The sequence below is a fragment of the Schistosoma haematobium genome, chromosome ZW, assembly GCF_000699445.3.
Source record: "Schistosoma haematobium chromosome ZW, whole genome shotgun sequence".
Classification (NCBI taxonomy): Eukaryota; Metazoa; Platyhelminthes; class Trematoda; order Strigeidida; family Schistosomatidae; genus Schistosoma; species Schistosoma haematobium.
This window is the reverse complement of record NC_067195.1, coordinates 8,474,349-8,490,831: the sequence shown is the minus strand read 5'-3', so window position 1 is coordinate 8,490,831 and position 16,483 is coordinate 8,474,349. Positions and strand designations below refer to the sequence as shown.

General features: G+C 33.8%; 1 protein-coding gene across 1 annotated transcript in view; it reads left to right on the top strand.

Moving 5' to 3' along the window:
• Positions 1–15,076, top strand: part of MS3_00002701 (uncharacterized protein) — a 29,540-nt gene extending 14,464 nt beyond the window's left edge. Inside the window, exons 7-14 of the mRNA XM_051210308.1 lie at positions 2,048–2,234; positions 2,769–2,941; positions 4,032–4,283; positions 6,252–6,505; positions 7,819–7,927; positions 10,761–11,018; positions 13,240–13,446; positions 14,813–15,076. Of these exons, the coding sequence (XP_051070295.1) occupies positions 2,048–2,234; positions 2,769–2,941; positions 4,032–4,283; positions 6,252–6,505; positions 7,819–7,927; positions 10,761–11,018; positions 13,240–13,446; positions 14,813–14,992 (1,620 nt within the window). The 3' untranslated portion in view covers positions 14,993–15,076. The remainder of the gene's footprint in view (positions 1–2,047; positions 2,235–2,768; positions 2,942–4,031; positions 4,284–6,251; positions 6,506–7,818; positions 7,928–10,760; positions 11,019–13,239; positions 13,447–14,812) is intronic.
• Positions 15,077–16,483: the final 1,407 nt, after the last annotated feature.

Sequence of the window (16,483 nt, the reverse complement as noted above, 5' to 3'; positions counted from 1 at the left end):
AATTTATCAACCAATCAGAAAAATCATGCGCAAACATAAGAACAAAAATCAAAACAATGGGAGACACAACCAAAACAAAGAAGTAAACAATGACAAATTTAAGGTCAATAAGAACCAATCAACATCGAGGTGCACAGAACAAGCTTTGAAACACATATGGAGAAATTCAAACACTTCACTTCTATTTGAAGTTTGTGCTGATGATGTCGTTCAGAAGAACGATGAAAGCTCCACGACCAAACCATCCAGCTCAGAGAACAAAACTCCACCAAAATCATCCACATGAGCTACAAATCTTCTCCACCATCTCAAAATACATTCTCTGTTATCTTTCATGGTGCTTCAGATAGAGATAGTAACTTTACACGTATTCTTTTGCTTTTTCTGCTTACTCAATTAACTGATATCGAATAGAGTGTACTTGAATAGTATGTTCGTTTTGGGTGATTCATATGTCGTCTAATTAAATGTTATTTCTTTTTAGTAACCAGAAGAAGAAACTAGGTTCGTGATTCTATACTTTTAAACTTGAAAACTTACAACGTTATAAGTGATAAAATATGAGAGCGAAAGAGAGAGAGAGTGGGGTGTCTAATCTGTTAAGTTAGTTATAAAGTCGATATGTGAATCGTAATTAAATGTATTTCAGAAAACGAAACCACCTAATTACTAGCTGGATATATATTATAACATTTAAACTGTCATTAATGTACAAAATAAAAATTAGCATTGAAATGTAACTAAACAAAGTTATACTTTTGCTTGTTGTATATCAAAGAATTAATTTCATAGACCAATAAACAGTAGCTGAAGGCTATTAACACACTAAAATTAATTCCTATAAATCTCTTTCTCTGTCGTGTTAACTTTCTCTCATATTGTGTAACTGACAATTTGAATCAACGAATAATTCACAAATCTTACATTCATAATAATCAACTGACTTACTAGATATACTTTTATAGCAAAAGTTCCAAATAGTCTCATTATTATCAGAAGGGGTTTTGTGGAGATTGTAGTAATTTCAACAGTTGAGATCATGAGTCAATTGGTCGTGTATGCGCACTTCTGAGGAGTCCCACAATAGGACGAAACGGCCGTCCAGTGCTTCCAGGTTTTCCATGGTGGTCTAGCTTCAATTGACTCATGATCTCAACCGTTGAAATCTCATTATGTTATTTGGAGTTACTTTTCGTAATTACATCTTAATTATTTTAATGATCTTGTTTGGACGATTATAATTCTAAATGATTTTGTTTTCTTCTTTACATATCATCTTGTTGTATACATGAACTTATAATGTATGGTACTACGTCAAGCCCATATAGGTTACTGTGGCTTCCGAACAGACCGATTTATTCATTATTCTAGAGTAACATTTGACCTTGTCACTTAATCGCTTATTAATTTTGACCATTTTTATATGAATGTGTATGTGTGTGTATCGTCTACTCTATTCATCTTAGGTCTTTAGCTTATTTTTGTCTGTCTATAAATATTGAGTCACGCTTGATCAAATCTAGTTGACTTAATCACCTTCTCCACTTCGCTTCCCGACCATTTACTTTGAATTTCTGTCTGGATGAGTGCTTGAAATAAATTCACCCAAAATAACCCGTATTTGGATTCTTATTACTGCCATCACAGAAACGGGGTTAGCCTAGGTAATACACGGAGTTAAATGGAAGATTTATGTTTATAGCATATTCATCGTACGTCCATCTAAATCAGAGTCAGGTCAGCGGAGTACAAAAAAAAACTTAATACTGTCTGTAAGTATCTACCAAGGTTTGAATTGATAATTTCGAATAAATTGAGCATTATTAGATAAATACATTATAAATACATTAATATATTTGTAATATCCCAATAAGTAGAAAAATCAGATTTTCTGACGTTTGTTGACTCAATGTAAGCCACTTCTTCAGAGAATAAATAATCATTATTTGGAATGTTACAAATATATTAATTTACTTAATACTGTCTGTTCAAAACCAATGAACTGTATTATTAATGTTTCGTCAATCTCCTGTTTTGTTTGTTTCAGATTGATTTAAATGGATATGAAAAAGCTAAAGAAGAAGCTCAAATTCGTAGTCAGAGCAGAAAATGTACAGGTGGTTCAATTGTGGATCTTGATGTACATGCATTAGCTGAACTAAAAAGTAAAAATATATCAGTAACAGATGACTCAGACAAATTTGTCTATACATCAGATCTTAATGGAAATTATGGTAATTTCTTTTACTTTCTATGAAACATTTTTTTTTCTTTTTTATCGACAGATTTGACTTTTCGTGACTTAATGTAATCCACTTCTTTAAAGTAAATAAATAATCGAATTTACTCTGAAGATTAGAGTTACATGAAGTCACGAAAAGTCAAAAATACAATTTTTCTACTCACTGGGATATGACAACAAAAATTATTATTATCAATAATATAGTTACAGGTTTGTACACTCTTTTGCCTACTTGAGTTTGCTTAGTCACACAATATCACCAATAACCTTCCTACAAATAGTTTGACTCGAAAGTGATTGTGTATATATTTTGAAAGTATATTTAGATCTTTAAAAAACTCATGTTCAAGTTTGTTATTCAGCATATTTATAAACCATAAACTGGTAGATTTTCATAGTGTTCATTAATAAAACTTATATTTTCATATTTCTAAGGAAGTGTTTTTTTGTTTGTGATTATTTTCACACAAAATTGTTGTCTCATCTTCATAATCAATATTTTTCTATTTATATTCTGTCAATTTAGTTTTCCCAGATTCTGAAGCTACAGTTTTAGCTATTCGTTATGAAAATAAATTTGTCGAGAGTGTCGATTCAAGCAGTCAAATGTGTGGGATTATTTTGAACAAAACTATATTTTATGCAGAATCTGGAGGACAGTTATATGACCATGGTTTTATAACAAGTTTAACAGATGAGGTAACTAGTCACAATTATTTTTTCTTCTCTCACGAAATAGTGTTTTATTGGTTACATCGTTCGATCATCAACCACTAAGTCCCAGGTCTGAATTCCTCTCCATGTGTTCCACTTCGGGTAACAGGGCAGTGTAATCAGCCTCCACATTTAACGTGTGGCTCACACCCAAATACCTGGCAAATGAATTAATTTATGTATTTTCTAGGTGTTCTCCTTAAAATTAAGATAAATTTACCTAATAATATGGTTCGTTTTTGTTGGGGTGATCCAGAAAACTTGCAAAAGACAAGAAAGGATCAGGAAAACATTAAGAAGCATTTTATCCAATCAGCCTTCATTTGAAGTTTAGCCCGAAACATCAGGAAAGTGAAAAGTCACATGTAGAGTTTCTGATTGGCTGATTACTATACTTCTACTATGTTTAGTAGTATTCCAGAATTTTCGGGAAACCCAAGTACATCTAAAATACCATAAAATCCTATATTTTCTGTACTAAAACGAACCTTTGGAGTACAGTGCTTCTCATATATTTTGCGCCTTTTCTGTCGTGTTCAGATCGCTGTGTAGTTCTAGCTTAAGGGTTATGAGAATAGCTTAGGAACCGAATATAGCGTTCACTTAGCAAGACTTATCAGTTTTATGATTAGTGGAAAAGAAAGGAACATTGGTTTCTGATTATTGTCAACTGATTAATTGACTGGTCGATCATGTACTACTGGTTGGATATTTGTATATAAACAGTAGTGTTAATTGTCTAGTATATATATTTATGAAATAAATGAAATATGTAAGAAATTTCGTCTAAAATAGTTTCACAGTATTTGGGCGCCGAGTTGATATGAGACATTAAAGAGGAAGAATGTATTTGTAAAATCTCAGCGAAAGAATTTGAAGTAAATCCAAGAAAAAAGCTTGGACCAGAATGCCAGGCGAAACGTTGGATTTACTTCGAATTCTTTCGCTGAGATTTTACAAATACATTCTTCCTCTTTAATGAAAGATGATTTGTGCAGAAGTTGGTCATTTTTATTTTTTAATGAATTATACTTCTTGTACAATCAACAGATATCATTTTAATTTATTGTTTTAGGTTACTGAATTTAGCATTTTAGATATACAATGCCGTGGTGGTTATATCTTACATATTGGAACTTTACATGGCAAATTAAATGTTGGCAGCAGAGTACTTCTTTCATTAGATACTGTACGACGTACAGCTTTAATGCGTAATCATACTGGAACTCATGTATTAAATTTTGCTCTTCGTGAATTAGTAGATGAATCAGAACAAAAGGGTAGTTTAGTTGCACCAGACCGTTTACGATTTGATTTTACCGCCAAGGTAAAAATATAAAATATTTGTAAGATACTTTTTCTGGACATTTATTATAAAGATTTATTCAATGCTTTCATTGATTCATTATTAAATGTGTAATAATTATTTACCATTAGAGTAGTCCTAATAGATAGGATAAATTTAATAAATCATTCTATTGGATGAGAATAATCATTAAAGTTAAATGAAGACATAAATTTTTATTGAATTTGCATATTTCCTTCAGGAACTAACCGAACCTTAATCAACATCTAAATTTTAGCACTGAACTGTTAATCTGTTCACAATAGTAGTTAGGTTATAAACTTATTATTATTCTAAAAGAATATGATTTTACTCGGCAATTAGATGTAATAACAAACTAATACTTTAAAACTATTGATTGACATTAATACTGGAACTGTGTTTTTGTTTCGAATCTCAATTTAATTTTGAAATTATAAACTAGCGCTAATTATTTTTGTTTTGATTTAATCTACAGTTAAGATTGTTTAATGTGCATTAGTTTTTACGCCTAGGAATTTCATGAAAGTGTTGTGTAGCAGACATAAACTATTTGTCTCTAATATTATGATAATTATAAGATTGCATTTACTGATACTGATTTCATTGCCTTTTTGAGAATAGGTTGAGATGTATAGTAGTATTCAAAAATTGTATCACAGATTTGATTAGTCATTCTACAAAGTTTTGTCATCGGCTAATGGGATTATCTTCATTTTCTTATTTGATAATTGTTATGTTATTCAATCGTCCCACTCTGATACTGGTAAATACCTTTTTTTATGTGCATACCCCAACCAAATACTTAACATAAAGTGAATAGTAATGTTTTTATTTCTCAATCGAATCAAGAATATACGTACAATTCATTTATAAATATATATTTTTCCTTTAGGAAATAAAACTACATTTTCAGTCAATAGCGTATATGTTCTTCTTTAAAAAATAAAATCGAACATTGAACAATAGCATATACCTGTTAGTTAGTCAGTCAGCCAGCTACAATGTAGGACCAGGTACATATATGCATCGGTCCAAGTTGCCATACCTCATTAACACAACAAGATGAACACCGGATTCATAAAAGTAGTTAATTCAATGGTGGTAATATGTAAAAGAAAGATTGCATGTAAGGAAGAAAGAATTAGTTCGTAGAAAGAAAGATATGAAGCAATTTTAATATCTGAGTTTAAGGGAAAACAGAGAGTGTATACACCAACGCCATTGTGATCGATTCTGAGCCATGTCACCAAGAGTTTCCCGACCGTTGTTGCTACCTTGATGTGGTGGTCGGGTTTGCCTATCGTGATGAAGCGACCGAACTATACTGCCTGGAACAACCGTTCCTCAAGGTCCTAACATGTCAGACAGGTCGGTTGAAAAGCGGTAAGACTAAGAGCAACAAACTCAAGGTCCGAAGGCGAAGTCGTACTGCTGATTGTATAGAGGGGTGACAGCAGTAAGGTGTTTCCTTCAGACAACCACCATGACAGCGATGCTGCCCTCCCACAAGGAGAGGTGGGGTTAGAAAAGGTCGACCTTAAAAATGCACATCTCGCCTTATTCCACGGATATCCGTCTCCAGCGGTAAGGTCTCAACAAGTACGGAGCTAACACAAAAATTACTCATAAAACGGTCGGGTGTGACCGACCTCAAGCAGTTGTCCCTTGGGCACTGCGGTCATGCTCTCAGGTCACCAAGACCACCTCTAATCCAATTTCCTTTTCAGGCACCTCCAGAAGAACCCTCCCACGGTGTGGGCAATCGGGAAGTGATAACCGCCCTCATACCTCTAACAGCACTCAATATACCTGTTAATATCTCATCATTTGGCATATAAGGTATCCTTTCAGACATATTGGTATGTGTCAATAAAACTTCTTGCTTCAAACGTTGTTATTCATATTTTTCTCTGAATTTACAAATGGATATATGTTTTAATCCCATAATCTTCTTTTTTTATTTTTAAGCGGGGTATGACTCGTGATGAATTAGCTAAAGCTGAGGAAATCTGTGATACGATGATAAGCAAACGTTTAAATGTCTATTCATCAAATGTTTCACTGTCATATGCTAAAACTATTCAGGGAGTGCGTGCAGTGTTCGGTGAAGCGTATCCTGATCCTGTTCGAGTCGTTTCTATTGGAGTTCCTGTGACAAGTTTAGTAGCTGACCCAGAAAGGGGATATGGTAAAACTACCTCAGTTGAATTCTGTGGAGGAACGTACGTAATGTTCTTGTTCATGGTTTGTCGTAAATTTGTGTTAATTAGACTAACAAAATTGATTTTTGTTCTATAAATTAGCTGTTGTGAATATAATTGAAAGGGTATTGTTTATAGCTAAATAGTTCACACAACATTGTTTAAAAGATTAAGCTAATCAGTGAATAAACAACTTAGTGGATCAGTGCAGACAGAATAGGTGAACAAGATCCATAGGAGATAATAGAAGTATCCTTTGTATACATATAAATATGCATATAAGGACACAGAGAATAAAGTCCGGAAAGAACCAATGAGGTTCAGAATTTGGAAGTTTGCAATATTTTTGCCACAGAAGAACTAGAGTAAGATAAAACATGGAATGCATCTGTAAGGTTGCGACCAAAATCTTCAACAACTGACTACCACCATGCCATGTACCATAACATGACATCAATTCTTAATCTTCCTTTAGATGTTAAGTGCCAATGTTCCTTGATATGTACGTTTACATTCAGCCATTTCTAACTATTCTTAACATTCGGTCTTCCTCATAATTTTTATCATAATTCAACCGGGTCTGTTGTGAGATAGTAGCTCACTTAAGACAATGTTGGACGGTGGGGCAATTTCGTGGATTGGTTGAAGTTAGACATTAACACCATTGGTTAAGCGCTCGCGCGCGAGACTGGTAGGTCCTAGGTTCAAATTTTGCGGGGCGGGATCGTGGATGGGGATTGTTGGGGAGTCCCATACTAGGATGAAACGGCCGTCCAGTGCTTCGAGGTTTTCCATGGCGGTCTGACTTCAACTGACTCATGAATTCAATTATTAAATTATCTAGACTCCTTTATTATTGATCTTTTTGATTTAATCTTATCGTTTTGATCTAGTAGTGGCAATTTGGACTAAAATACATTTCTACCAGGCTCTATGTTGTTTACAACTGAGTCTGCTTGTGTTTAATGACTAATGAAGTTACTGGGTCGCCCAGACTGAAGTTTGTAGGATAGAGTTTACACTTGTAACCGGTTAGTTGTAATAATTTAATTATTGAACCACTTTGTGTCGAGTTTTGTCTTGATGCTTAAACATTGCACTGTACCACAATAAAATTCAATGTACAATATCCCACTCACTCGATTTTAATCTGAACAACCAATTACTATCACTAACCTTGACTCCATGGTCTGTAAACTAAAGTAAGCTAATGATTTATGACTGACAATTCACTTTAATACCTTTTATGAACTGAGTGTTAAATTTGTTTGTGAAAACAGCAAATCATTAACAGATTACTTTTTTCATCTTCTGGTATTTTTCTTTCTCTACAGTCATGTTCTTAACACTAAACATATTGGAGTTTTAGTGATTGTTAGTGAGGAGGCCATATCTAAAGGTGTTCGACGTATTATAGCTCTTACTGGTCACGAAGCTGAACGTGTAAGTGCTCACATCAAGTTGCTTATTGTCATTACTATCGCATGAAATTAGTGTTTTTATTGTCGTGTTTTTGTGTGGATATTTGCTTTAAATATGAGGCTATTTAATCAATGAATCAGTGGTGGGTATTGGGTCATAACGTAGAGATATGTTCGTATCTCTCTGTATACTACTCAGCTACCTTACTCGTTTAAACCTTGAGTCAGAACACGGTTGAACAGAAACTAAATTATATTCCAAATAAACAAGTTAAATGAAAGTAACAATCACAGTGCGAAAACTTTTGGTTAATCTATCATTTACACGCAAGAATATTCTCAAGTCTTCTAGCGATGATTAGCTCATTCTTAGTTAATCAGTGTGCCCCTATATTATTCCATCTATGATCTGCTAACAAGATGTCTCTTTGTGACTGTGTTTAGAGTTCTCGGAATTTGTATTCAATAGTTTTTTCAATCTCTCTTGTTATCCTTATACATTGGAATATATTTACCATTGTTAGTTTAAATATGGGTTGTTATTTCTAAAAAGAGTTTGATCAACTGTTGCATTGTGGTGTGTACTACTTATGTTGACGGACATAAGTGGTTTGTAACATCAGTCAGAAATGAAATGCTTGGGAGCAGAAGATTGAGAAGATTGAATTGAAGAGAACAGGAAGGTAAACAGAGAGTAACTTTAATAACAAAAGAATTGAAAGAATCATGAAGCATGCAAATGACAACTGAAAGATGTGAAAACGAGGTTTTTAATGTATGGTTTCCATACTTTTACCAAAGTATTCTGTAATTTTACATTAAATAATAAATTGATCTTCCACACCTTCATTCTCATTCACTACATTATGAATAGTGCAAAGTTAGCAAACAAGTTTGTGTATAGCCTTAACCTACCTATTAAGAATGTTCGCAATTTTTTTATACAATGTACTTGGGTCAATATTATGATGGTGACCTTCAGAGAAAGTAAAGATTTTTAACTGAGCTTGGAGATTATTGAGATTTTTTTTCTATTCAACAAAATGTCTTTTTGTATAGTTCTTTCAACTTTCAATGTTTCTTTTGAGAATAAAATTTTCCTTTTTGTGATACTATGACTCTCAACGGAGTCAATCTGTACAGATCGTTTGATCAAAAACGAATTTTAGGTTAAACGGGAAAATCACTTTGTTAAATGTGTAAGTGGCGGTAATGTCTCTTACGGGCAACTAATAACCCCACGTTCTGACAACTGTTTTTCTTTTCATCCAGTACCCACTTCAAATACCAAAGACATCAATTGTCTTGACAACTTTCGGCATTAATAAAACGTTTGATTGTATAAATGGAGTATATCTTAATCAGCTACTATTAAAAAGAATCCATTGACCAATATCGCTATCTTTGGAGCTTAAAGATGAAAACATAAATTGTTAGTTTATAAACAACATCGAGTGAATCACTAAACCGATTTCCATACCATGGTGGCTCTTAGGCCTATTTTTTTACTGTTACAATATCAACATAACCGGAATCGAAATATTTAGAAAAAACCATTTAACGCAAACTAACATAGAATTTATTCAGTGAATTTAAACAATCAATAAAGATGTGTTCGACTGGAAATGCAATGATGAAATATTACAATAAGGAGTGGCTTTAACACCTGTCAATAAGGGGGAAGAAGTTATTAAGATTATGATGGAGAATGATCGACTAGTGATATATTTTTAAACAAGTCGATGGATCAATGAGTTGTGCATTTCCAGAAACTGATTAACAGACCATTTCCTTCACCGGAGCCATCGTTAATCACTTAGATCGGGTCAAACGATGAGATAATGCAAAGAAAACTATGTTCAATGAAAATACAATAAATCATATTTTAAGAATATCTAACTATTATCAAAGTAATCATGAAAATATCTTAACATAGTTTATTGTAACTCATTTACCAGGCACAGTTTTATGAAATTGGGTTTAATAGACACTTTTTATGTGAAGGCTAATAACACATACATTATTTGATTATTGAGTTGTAGTCGGTGTCATGTTTGCTTAGTCTTTAGCGTCAACTAGATTCTATTTGTAAAGTTCCAGTGTCGCCACTCGTGTAAGTGAATCGAGATCACGTGCACTATTTTGATATATAAGATGGTGGTTGGAGGTAGTCGATAAAAATCGATAGACCTGGGTTTCGTGCGACCTGACATTCGTTAACAAAGCATAATTGGGATTTAAAGGGAACCAAAACTTTCTGATGGTTCTGGACTTCGGTCACTCAGTTTCGAAGTTTTAACAGTTACAACTAAAATATTCGGGCCTCGATTGACTGTGAAGCTACTGAAACTAGTGACTATATTGAAGCTTGGTCCATAGGGGTCAATCAGTGTTAAAGAATAGACAAAATTGACATTAGTCACTGCTCAACGACTAATCAGTGCAAATATTTCAGCCCCATAGGATGTCGGTCACGGTTTAAATAGCTCATTAGTAATATCTCAGCCTAATATTAAACCTAAATCTATGTTTTCTTGCTAATTACCTCCAACTACCTATCCCCATGTCTCGTATTACTAACTGTATGTTTATGCAAAAAATAAATGGAATAGTATTACAACTGGCTACCTGTAGGTTAAAAGACGCATACTTTAACCACTACCCAGAATTTTGAGAAATTATATATCGGTTCATTCTGTTTCCTTGTTATATTACCAAAGGTTTGTTAAATGAAATATATATCCTACTTAAATATACTTTGTAATCAGTTCATTTTGTAATGTTTACATTTTATTATTTTATAAAATTATCTCACACATTTCTTCTCTACTAAAATCCAATTCATCATTTTAAAGGCACAAAAAGAAGCTTTACGTCTTGATAATGAAGTTAATGAATTAATTCAATTTGTGAATAAATCAATTTCTCTTAGTCAAAATAATAATGTAACTGATGACTTCAATATTAATCGACAAATATCCAATTTATCAGAACTTGTTTCACGCGCCGTTATCAGTCAACATCATCGAGAAAATTTACGTGAAAAATTGTTTGAAGCAAAAAAATTATTAGATGCACGTGATAAAGCATCGAGAACAGCGACTACTTCTAAGGTTCAAGTTCCTTTTTTTTCTAAAATCCCCTTGTTATTGTGTTTTTCTTTTGTTATTATTATTAATATTATTTTAATGGTTGAGATCATGAATCAATTGAAGCTAGACCACCATGGAAAAACTGGAGGCACTGGACGGCCGTTTCGTCCTACTGTGGGACTCCCCAGCAGTGTGCGTCCACGATCCCGCCTCGCGAGATTCGAACCGGGGACCTACCAGTCTCACACTCGAGCGCTTAACCGTTAGACCGCTGAGCCGGCTAGTATTCAACGGTGTTAATGTCTAACTTCAACTATTCCATGAAATTGAGCCACCGTCCACCACTGTCTTCAGTGAGTTGATATCTCACAACAGACCTGGTTGAACTCCACTGGTAACGGCTTCTCACTAGAACTCTAGGAAATGCCTCTTGAAGTCAGTCACCAGTGAGCATATGTTGATTATTATCAGAAGAGGCTTTGTGGGTATTATAATAATTTTAATAGTTGAGATCACGAGCCCTGGGTTCGAATCTCGTGAGGCGGGACCGTGGATGCACATTGCTGAGGAGTCCTATACTAGGACGAAACGGCCATCCAGTGCTTCCAGGTTTTCCATAGTGGTCTAACTTCAATTGACTCATGATCTCAATTATTGAAATTTCTATAATATCCACAAAAGCCCTTCTGATATTATTATTTAAAAGTGTTCTAGTAGAGTTTTATGGAAGGTTTTATTTTATTTTTTAATGACAATGTCCATTACAATCTAACATCAACGGAAATAGTATTAATTTTAACATGAAGCACATGGACTAACTATTTCATTTTAGATTGAAACTTCAGTATCGCGTATAACTCACTTTCATGTTTTGCAGTGCTACGTTCGAAGAGATGACGATATTACTTAAAACAGGCGAACGGAACGACATCAGCGACACAACTACAGAATAAGCTAAACTATTCCACTCTGCCCCCAGCCCTGTTAACTAGAGGGAGAAGATCAAATTCAACCGAGGGAAAAATATGTCCCACATGCAGTAAGAAGCACGAACGAACCAGCACACAACTCATGCGTATTTATATAGTTCAAAAGTGTCCTTCGAAAACGTCACAAAGTAGCGTACTGAAAGAGGGAACGAACGAATGACGTTTGAGGTCATTCGAAGTGGGAAATATAAACTAAAGGTAAAAGTGGGTGCTTTAGAAGCAAAAGTGAGAAATTCAGATTTCAAAAATGAGAAGTTCACTAAGTAATTTCTGACGATTTAGCATCCCCAACACACTGTGAACCCAGCGTTATTTCGTCAAAATGCAATAGTTTCTCACATAAAGGTTAGTTGTAGGGGAAATAGAATAAGAAGATACTAGGTAGTAATTACGTGTTGATTCTCATCTACTTGAAATTCAGCGCAGGGACACAATTTTATCACAAGAAATAGAATCCAGCTACTGTTGCTAATACGGTACTTTAAAGCTTACTAATCAGATCCGAGCATGTCAGTTCTTCAGCTGTAGAAATTTTCGCTATTAATATAGGGTGTTGTTGGACTTGAAACTTGATATTACGGACGAACTTTAGTCTAAAGGCAAATCACCTACTGCGACTCCTAAATGTCATTGTATCATGTGAATTGTACTTCAGCATTACTGCGGTGTCCCAAACTAGAACGGAACAATTGTCTATCTTTTCTTGGTTTTCATTGGTTGTCTTTCCGTGATGCAAAACTCCAAATTCTCGTTACAACACGACTGTCATTCAGTAGCATCAGGAAGTTACTGATTCGCTCCTGAACTATGTCTCAATGTTGTATGTAGTAGATTAAAACTAAACAACACAGTTTGCTATGAACATTCTAATTGATACTGATAGCCTTGATATCCTAGCCTGTTCTCTTTTACAGCTATAAATATGAATGAAAAAGATATTCAAAGATTGGAGAGTAGAACGCGTTATGCTTTTTTTATCTTGCTACTTTTTCAAAATTAACATTGATCATTTCGTTTGTAACAAACAATATCTGTGGCAGGAAGATCCGTATAATTGGAGTACCCCATTTACGGGATTATTTATATTTGTAATGATTAGTGCTCAAGTAACAAAAGAACACAACAGTCATCATCAATCTTTTTGTACATTTAATTTGTGGCGTGTAATTCAACTAAGTTGTGCTATTCAACTACCTTACTAATTTTTAAGCCTAAAATTACTCACTTAATCTCTACCTTCTACATCATTCTAGGTTTTAGAAGAGGCTCGATTATTAGGTGAAACTCTTTCTAACTCTCCCAGTAATTATATCATTCATGTGTTCGATGCTCAATCGAATACAAAAATTATGAATTCTGCTATAAAAGAAATAGAACGAATATGTCCAAATAAAGCTGTAATGGTAATTTCTTCAGATCTCATTTCAAAGAAATTGACTGTTCTTTGTCAAGTCCCAAAAGTAAGCGATATTTTAAATTTAAAGGCCTGAACCTATGCGTTAATAAGGGTTAGATTAGAAAAATTTATTATGTTCTGGGTCATACAATTCAGATTATCACTTTTCTTATACGCTTACCCATCCACTTATGTAAGTGAAGTGACTGACAATTGACTGGAAAACTTAAGTCAGTGAACAGAATAAACGGATAAATAAATCATTAGTGTATTATACATTTGTCCTTTTGACTCGGACAAGGATATATAGACTGAGATCTCTATTAAGAGTATAATTGGCTCCGTCCAATAGCGTGTCTTATCCATAGTATGACCCTGAGATGATATGTAACTAGACTCAGTCTAACGTATTGAGAAGAAAAGAATTTTCATACCATCTATATCACCAGTAGCTTCATTCTGTTGTTGTTAACATTGAAAAGTTATCTGTTCCATCACCATGTAGGTCAACTTTTGATAGTTTATTGTACTCTTAAGTAATGGTGATATTTGACTAACTGAAAGGATGAAACGTGATTACACGATTACAGTATCACTAACATATCAACTGTAAAAAAACAGCACTGCGCACATAAGCAGAGAGAAACAGACCAGTTTTAATGGGAATGATTTTATTGCCCTAATAAAGAATCGAAATAATTGTATTACCAATGATAGTGAAAAAGACTGAACAGTTCGAAAAGAATGGATAAATTTGATGGGTAAAAAATTACGAAATAATATTAAAGCTCACTAGGGGGGGGTAGTTGAAGAAAACTCTGCATTATGTCAAGGTCTTCACCTAAGAGAATTTGATTATTCTAAATGAATAAGTCAATCTCATAATAGAAGGCCGATCTATAAAATCCAAGCATAGAAAGCATTATATTTCTAAACGGATCTGTATAAAGAAGTTAAATAGAACTCGAGAAATATCGGGATTCCTGACGAACACGAAATATAGGGAATGGAAAAGTATTTACTTCACTTCAATTTACAGGGGGGATTATTTAAGTCATTAATCTTTTCACATCAATCCCCATCTTATTAAGAACATTTTGGCTTGATACAGTGACACCAAATAAATGTAATCTTAATAAAGCACTGTGAAATAAACCATAAAATCTTCTTATGTTTAATGATTATGGTTGGTAGTGGAATCCAGGATAGGCGTTTTATCCTAACTAGTATTCGTTATCTAGGTGTATGTGCACCTCAGTGTTAACAAGTCAAAAATAGAGAAGCAAAATTCTCCTTGGTTTCCACTTCTGTTCATAACCTAATTTTACCATATATATAATGATTACAGTTAACATAATTACCTAAACAAAAAACTTGGATAATACACTGAATTTTTCATATCTTTATTTTTCTGCTCTCATTTTACATAGGTACTTGTTTCACATGGTTTAAAAGCTAATGAATGGGTTACACATATTAGTAAAACAATGGATGGAAAAGGAGGTGGTAAAGAAAGTTCAGCTCAAGCTGTTGGCAGTCGTATTGATACTTTAGAAGAAGTAATTCGTCTAGCTGATATATTTGCTAGTACAAAGTTAACTAACAATTAACAATGTTTCTATTGTAGTTATTATGTGTATACACATATCTATATTTATAAAATATAGGAATTTATAAATGTATTTATATGATGGAAAAGAAAAGAAAATTTGTTTTATAAAAAGACGTACCAGTGAATTAGTGACAAAGTAAACTAGCGTAAATAGTTTGTTATCATTTATATCGGATTAATTTGACTTAGTTTTTCTTTTTTCAAACAGACTGAATATAATAACATGGGAGCTTCACAATTTATATATATCACTTATAAAGTTGTGACAAGGTTCTAAATACATTTAAATCTATACGAACAATTTCTACTGTACTGTTAAAATATGTATAAATGTAATGCATACTGCATTTGAGATGAGATTGTCATGCCATTTCATTTATACTAATCTTTAAAATCCAAACATAGAAAGTATTCTATTTCTAAAAGGATCTATATGAAGAAGTTAAATAAAACTCCAGAAATATGGAGATTTGCACCGTTTTTCAGATGATATTTTCTTCAGAGTGTAACACTTACAGAAGAATGATGATATTCTGTTGTATTGTTGAGGAGCGACTGAATAATGATTACAGTGTTCGTCATACGGTCATTATGGCCTTTAAGAGTAGAAGACACTCGTAAGTTACTAGTATTTGACCACAGATGCCTTAGAAATATTGCTGACGTCTGCTGGGATAACCGGGTAAGTAATAGTGAGGTTAGATGCAGGGTATTAGGGAATGATGGTAAATCAGTTGATGAGGTTGCGAATCTCGTGTTGGAGACAGATGGAGGAAAGTTAGGAGCGACGAAACCAAAACGTGGCGTCATTGCTTGAAGTCACTAACCTCTGATCTGAACCATGTTGCTGAATGCAGACTACTTGGCTGGGGTCCGCGCGACTATCGTAACCAGTGGTTGGAGACATGCTTAGAACCGATCACAATGTGAGGATTTGTCTGATGGCGATCCTGATTTCTTCGACTGTTAGTGGCGTGACCACTATGGTAAGGTCTGTGTGTGTTGTTTCAATGTCTGTTGGTTTGGTCTATTTAGGAGTTTCTCAGTGTTCTACCCGCATGTTTGAGACCTTAAGGGAGTTTAAAGCCTTACTAATTTACAGATACGCGAAAGAAAAATGAACTATATGGAGTGACCAATCATATACATGACTTTCGAGTCAGTGATTTAAGAATTTTTAATTGTTTGCAGAAATATCATTGAAAAGTTTTGAGATGGCTTTAAAGTTGCTTATGAATGTCATTATACAGGACGCATGGTATATCTACGTTTTGAGATGCGCAAACGCGTTTAGTGAAATGAAAGATTTTGTACTTTCGAGCCATTATCAAGTGCTAAAAACCCCTCATTAATAGTTTCTAACTTATTTCAATTTCGTCGAAATTTATGGTTGATTTTGCTACTGTTGTCAAGTCATTTAATTCGAGCTTCCTAATAAATTACGATATTTAACGGATTTAAGTGTTTCGCTATGCTTAATAGTCCTGTA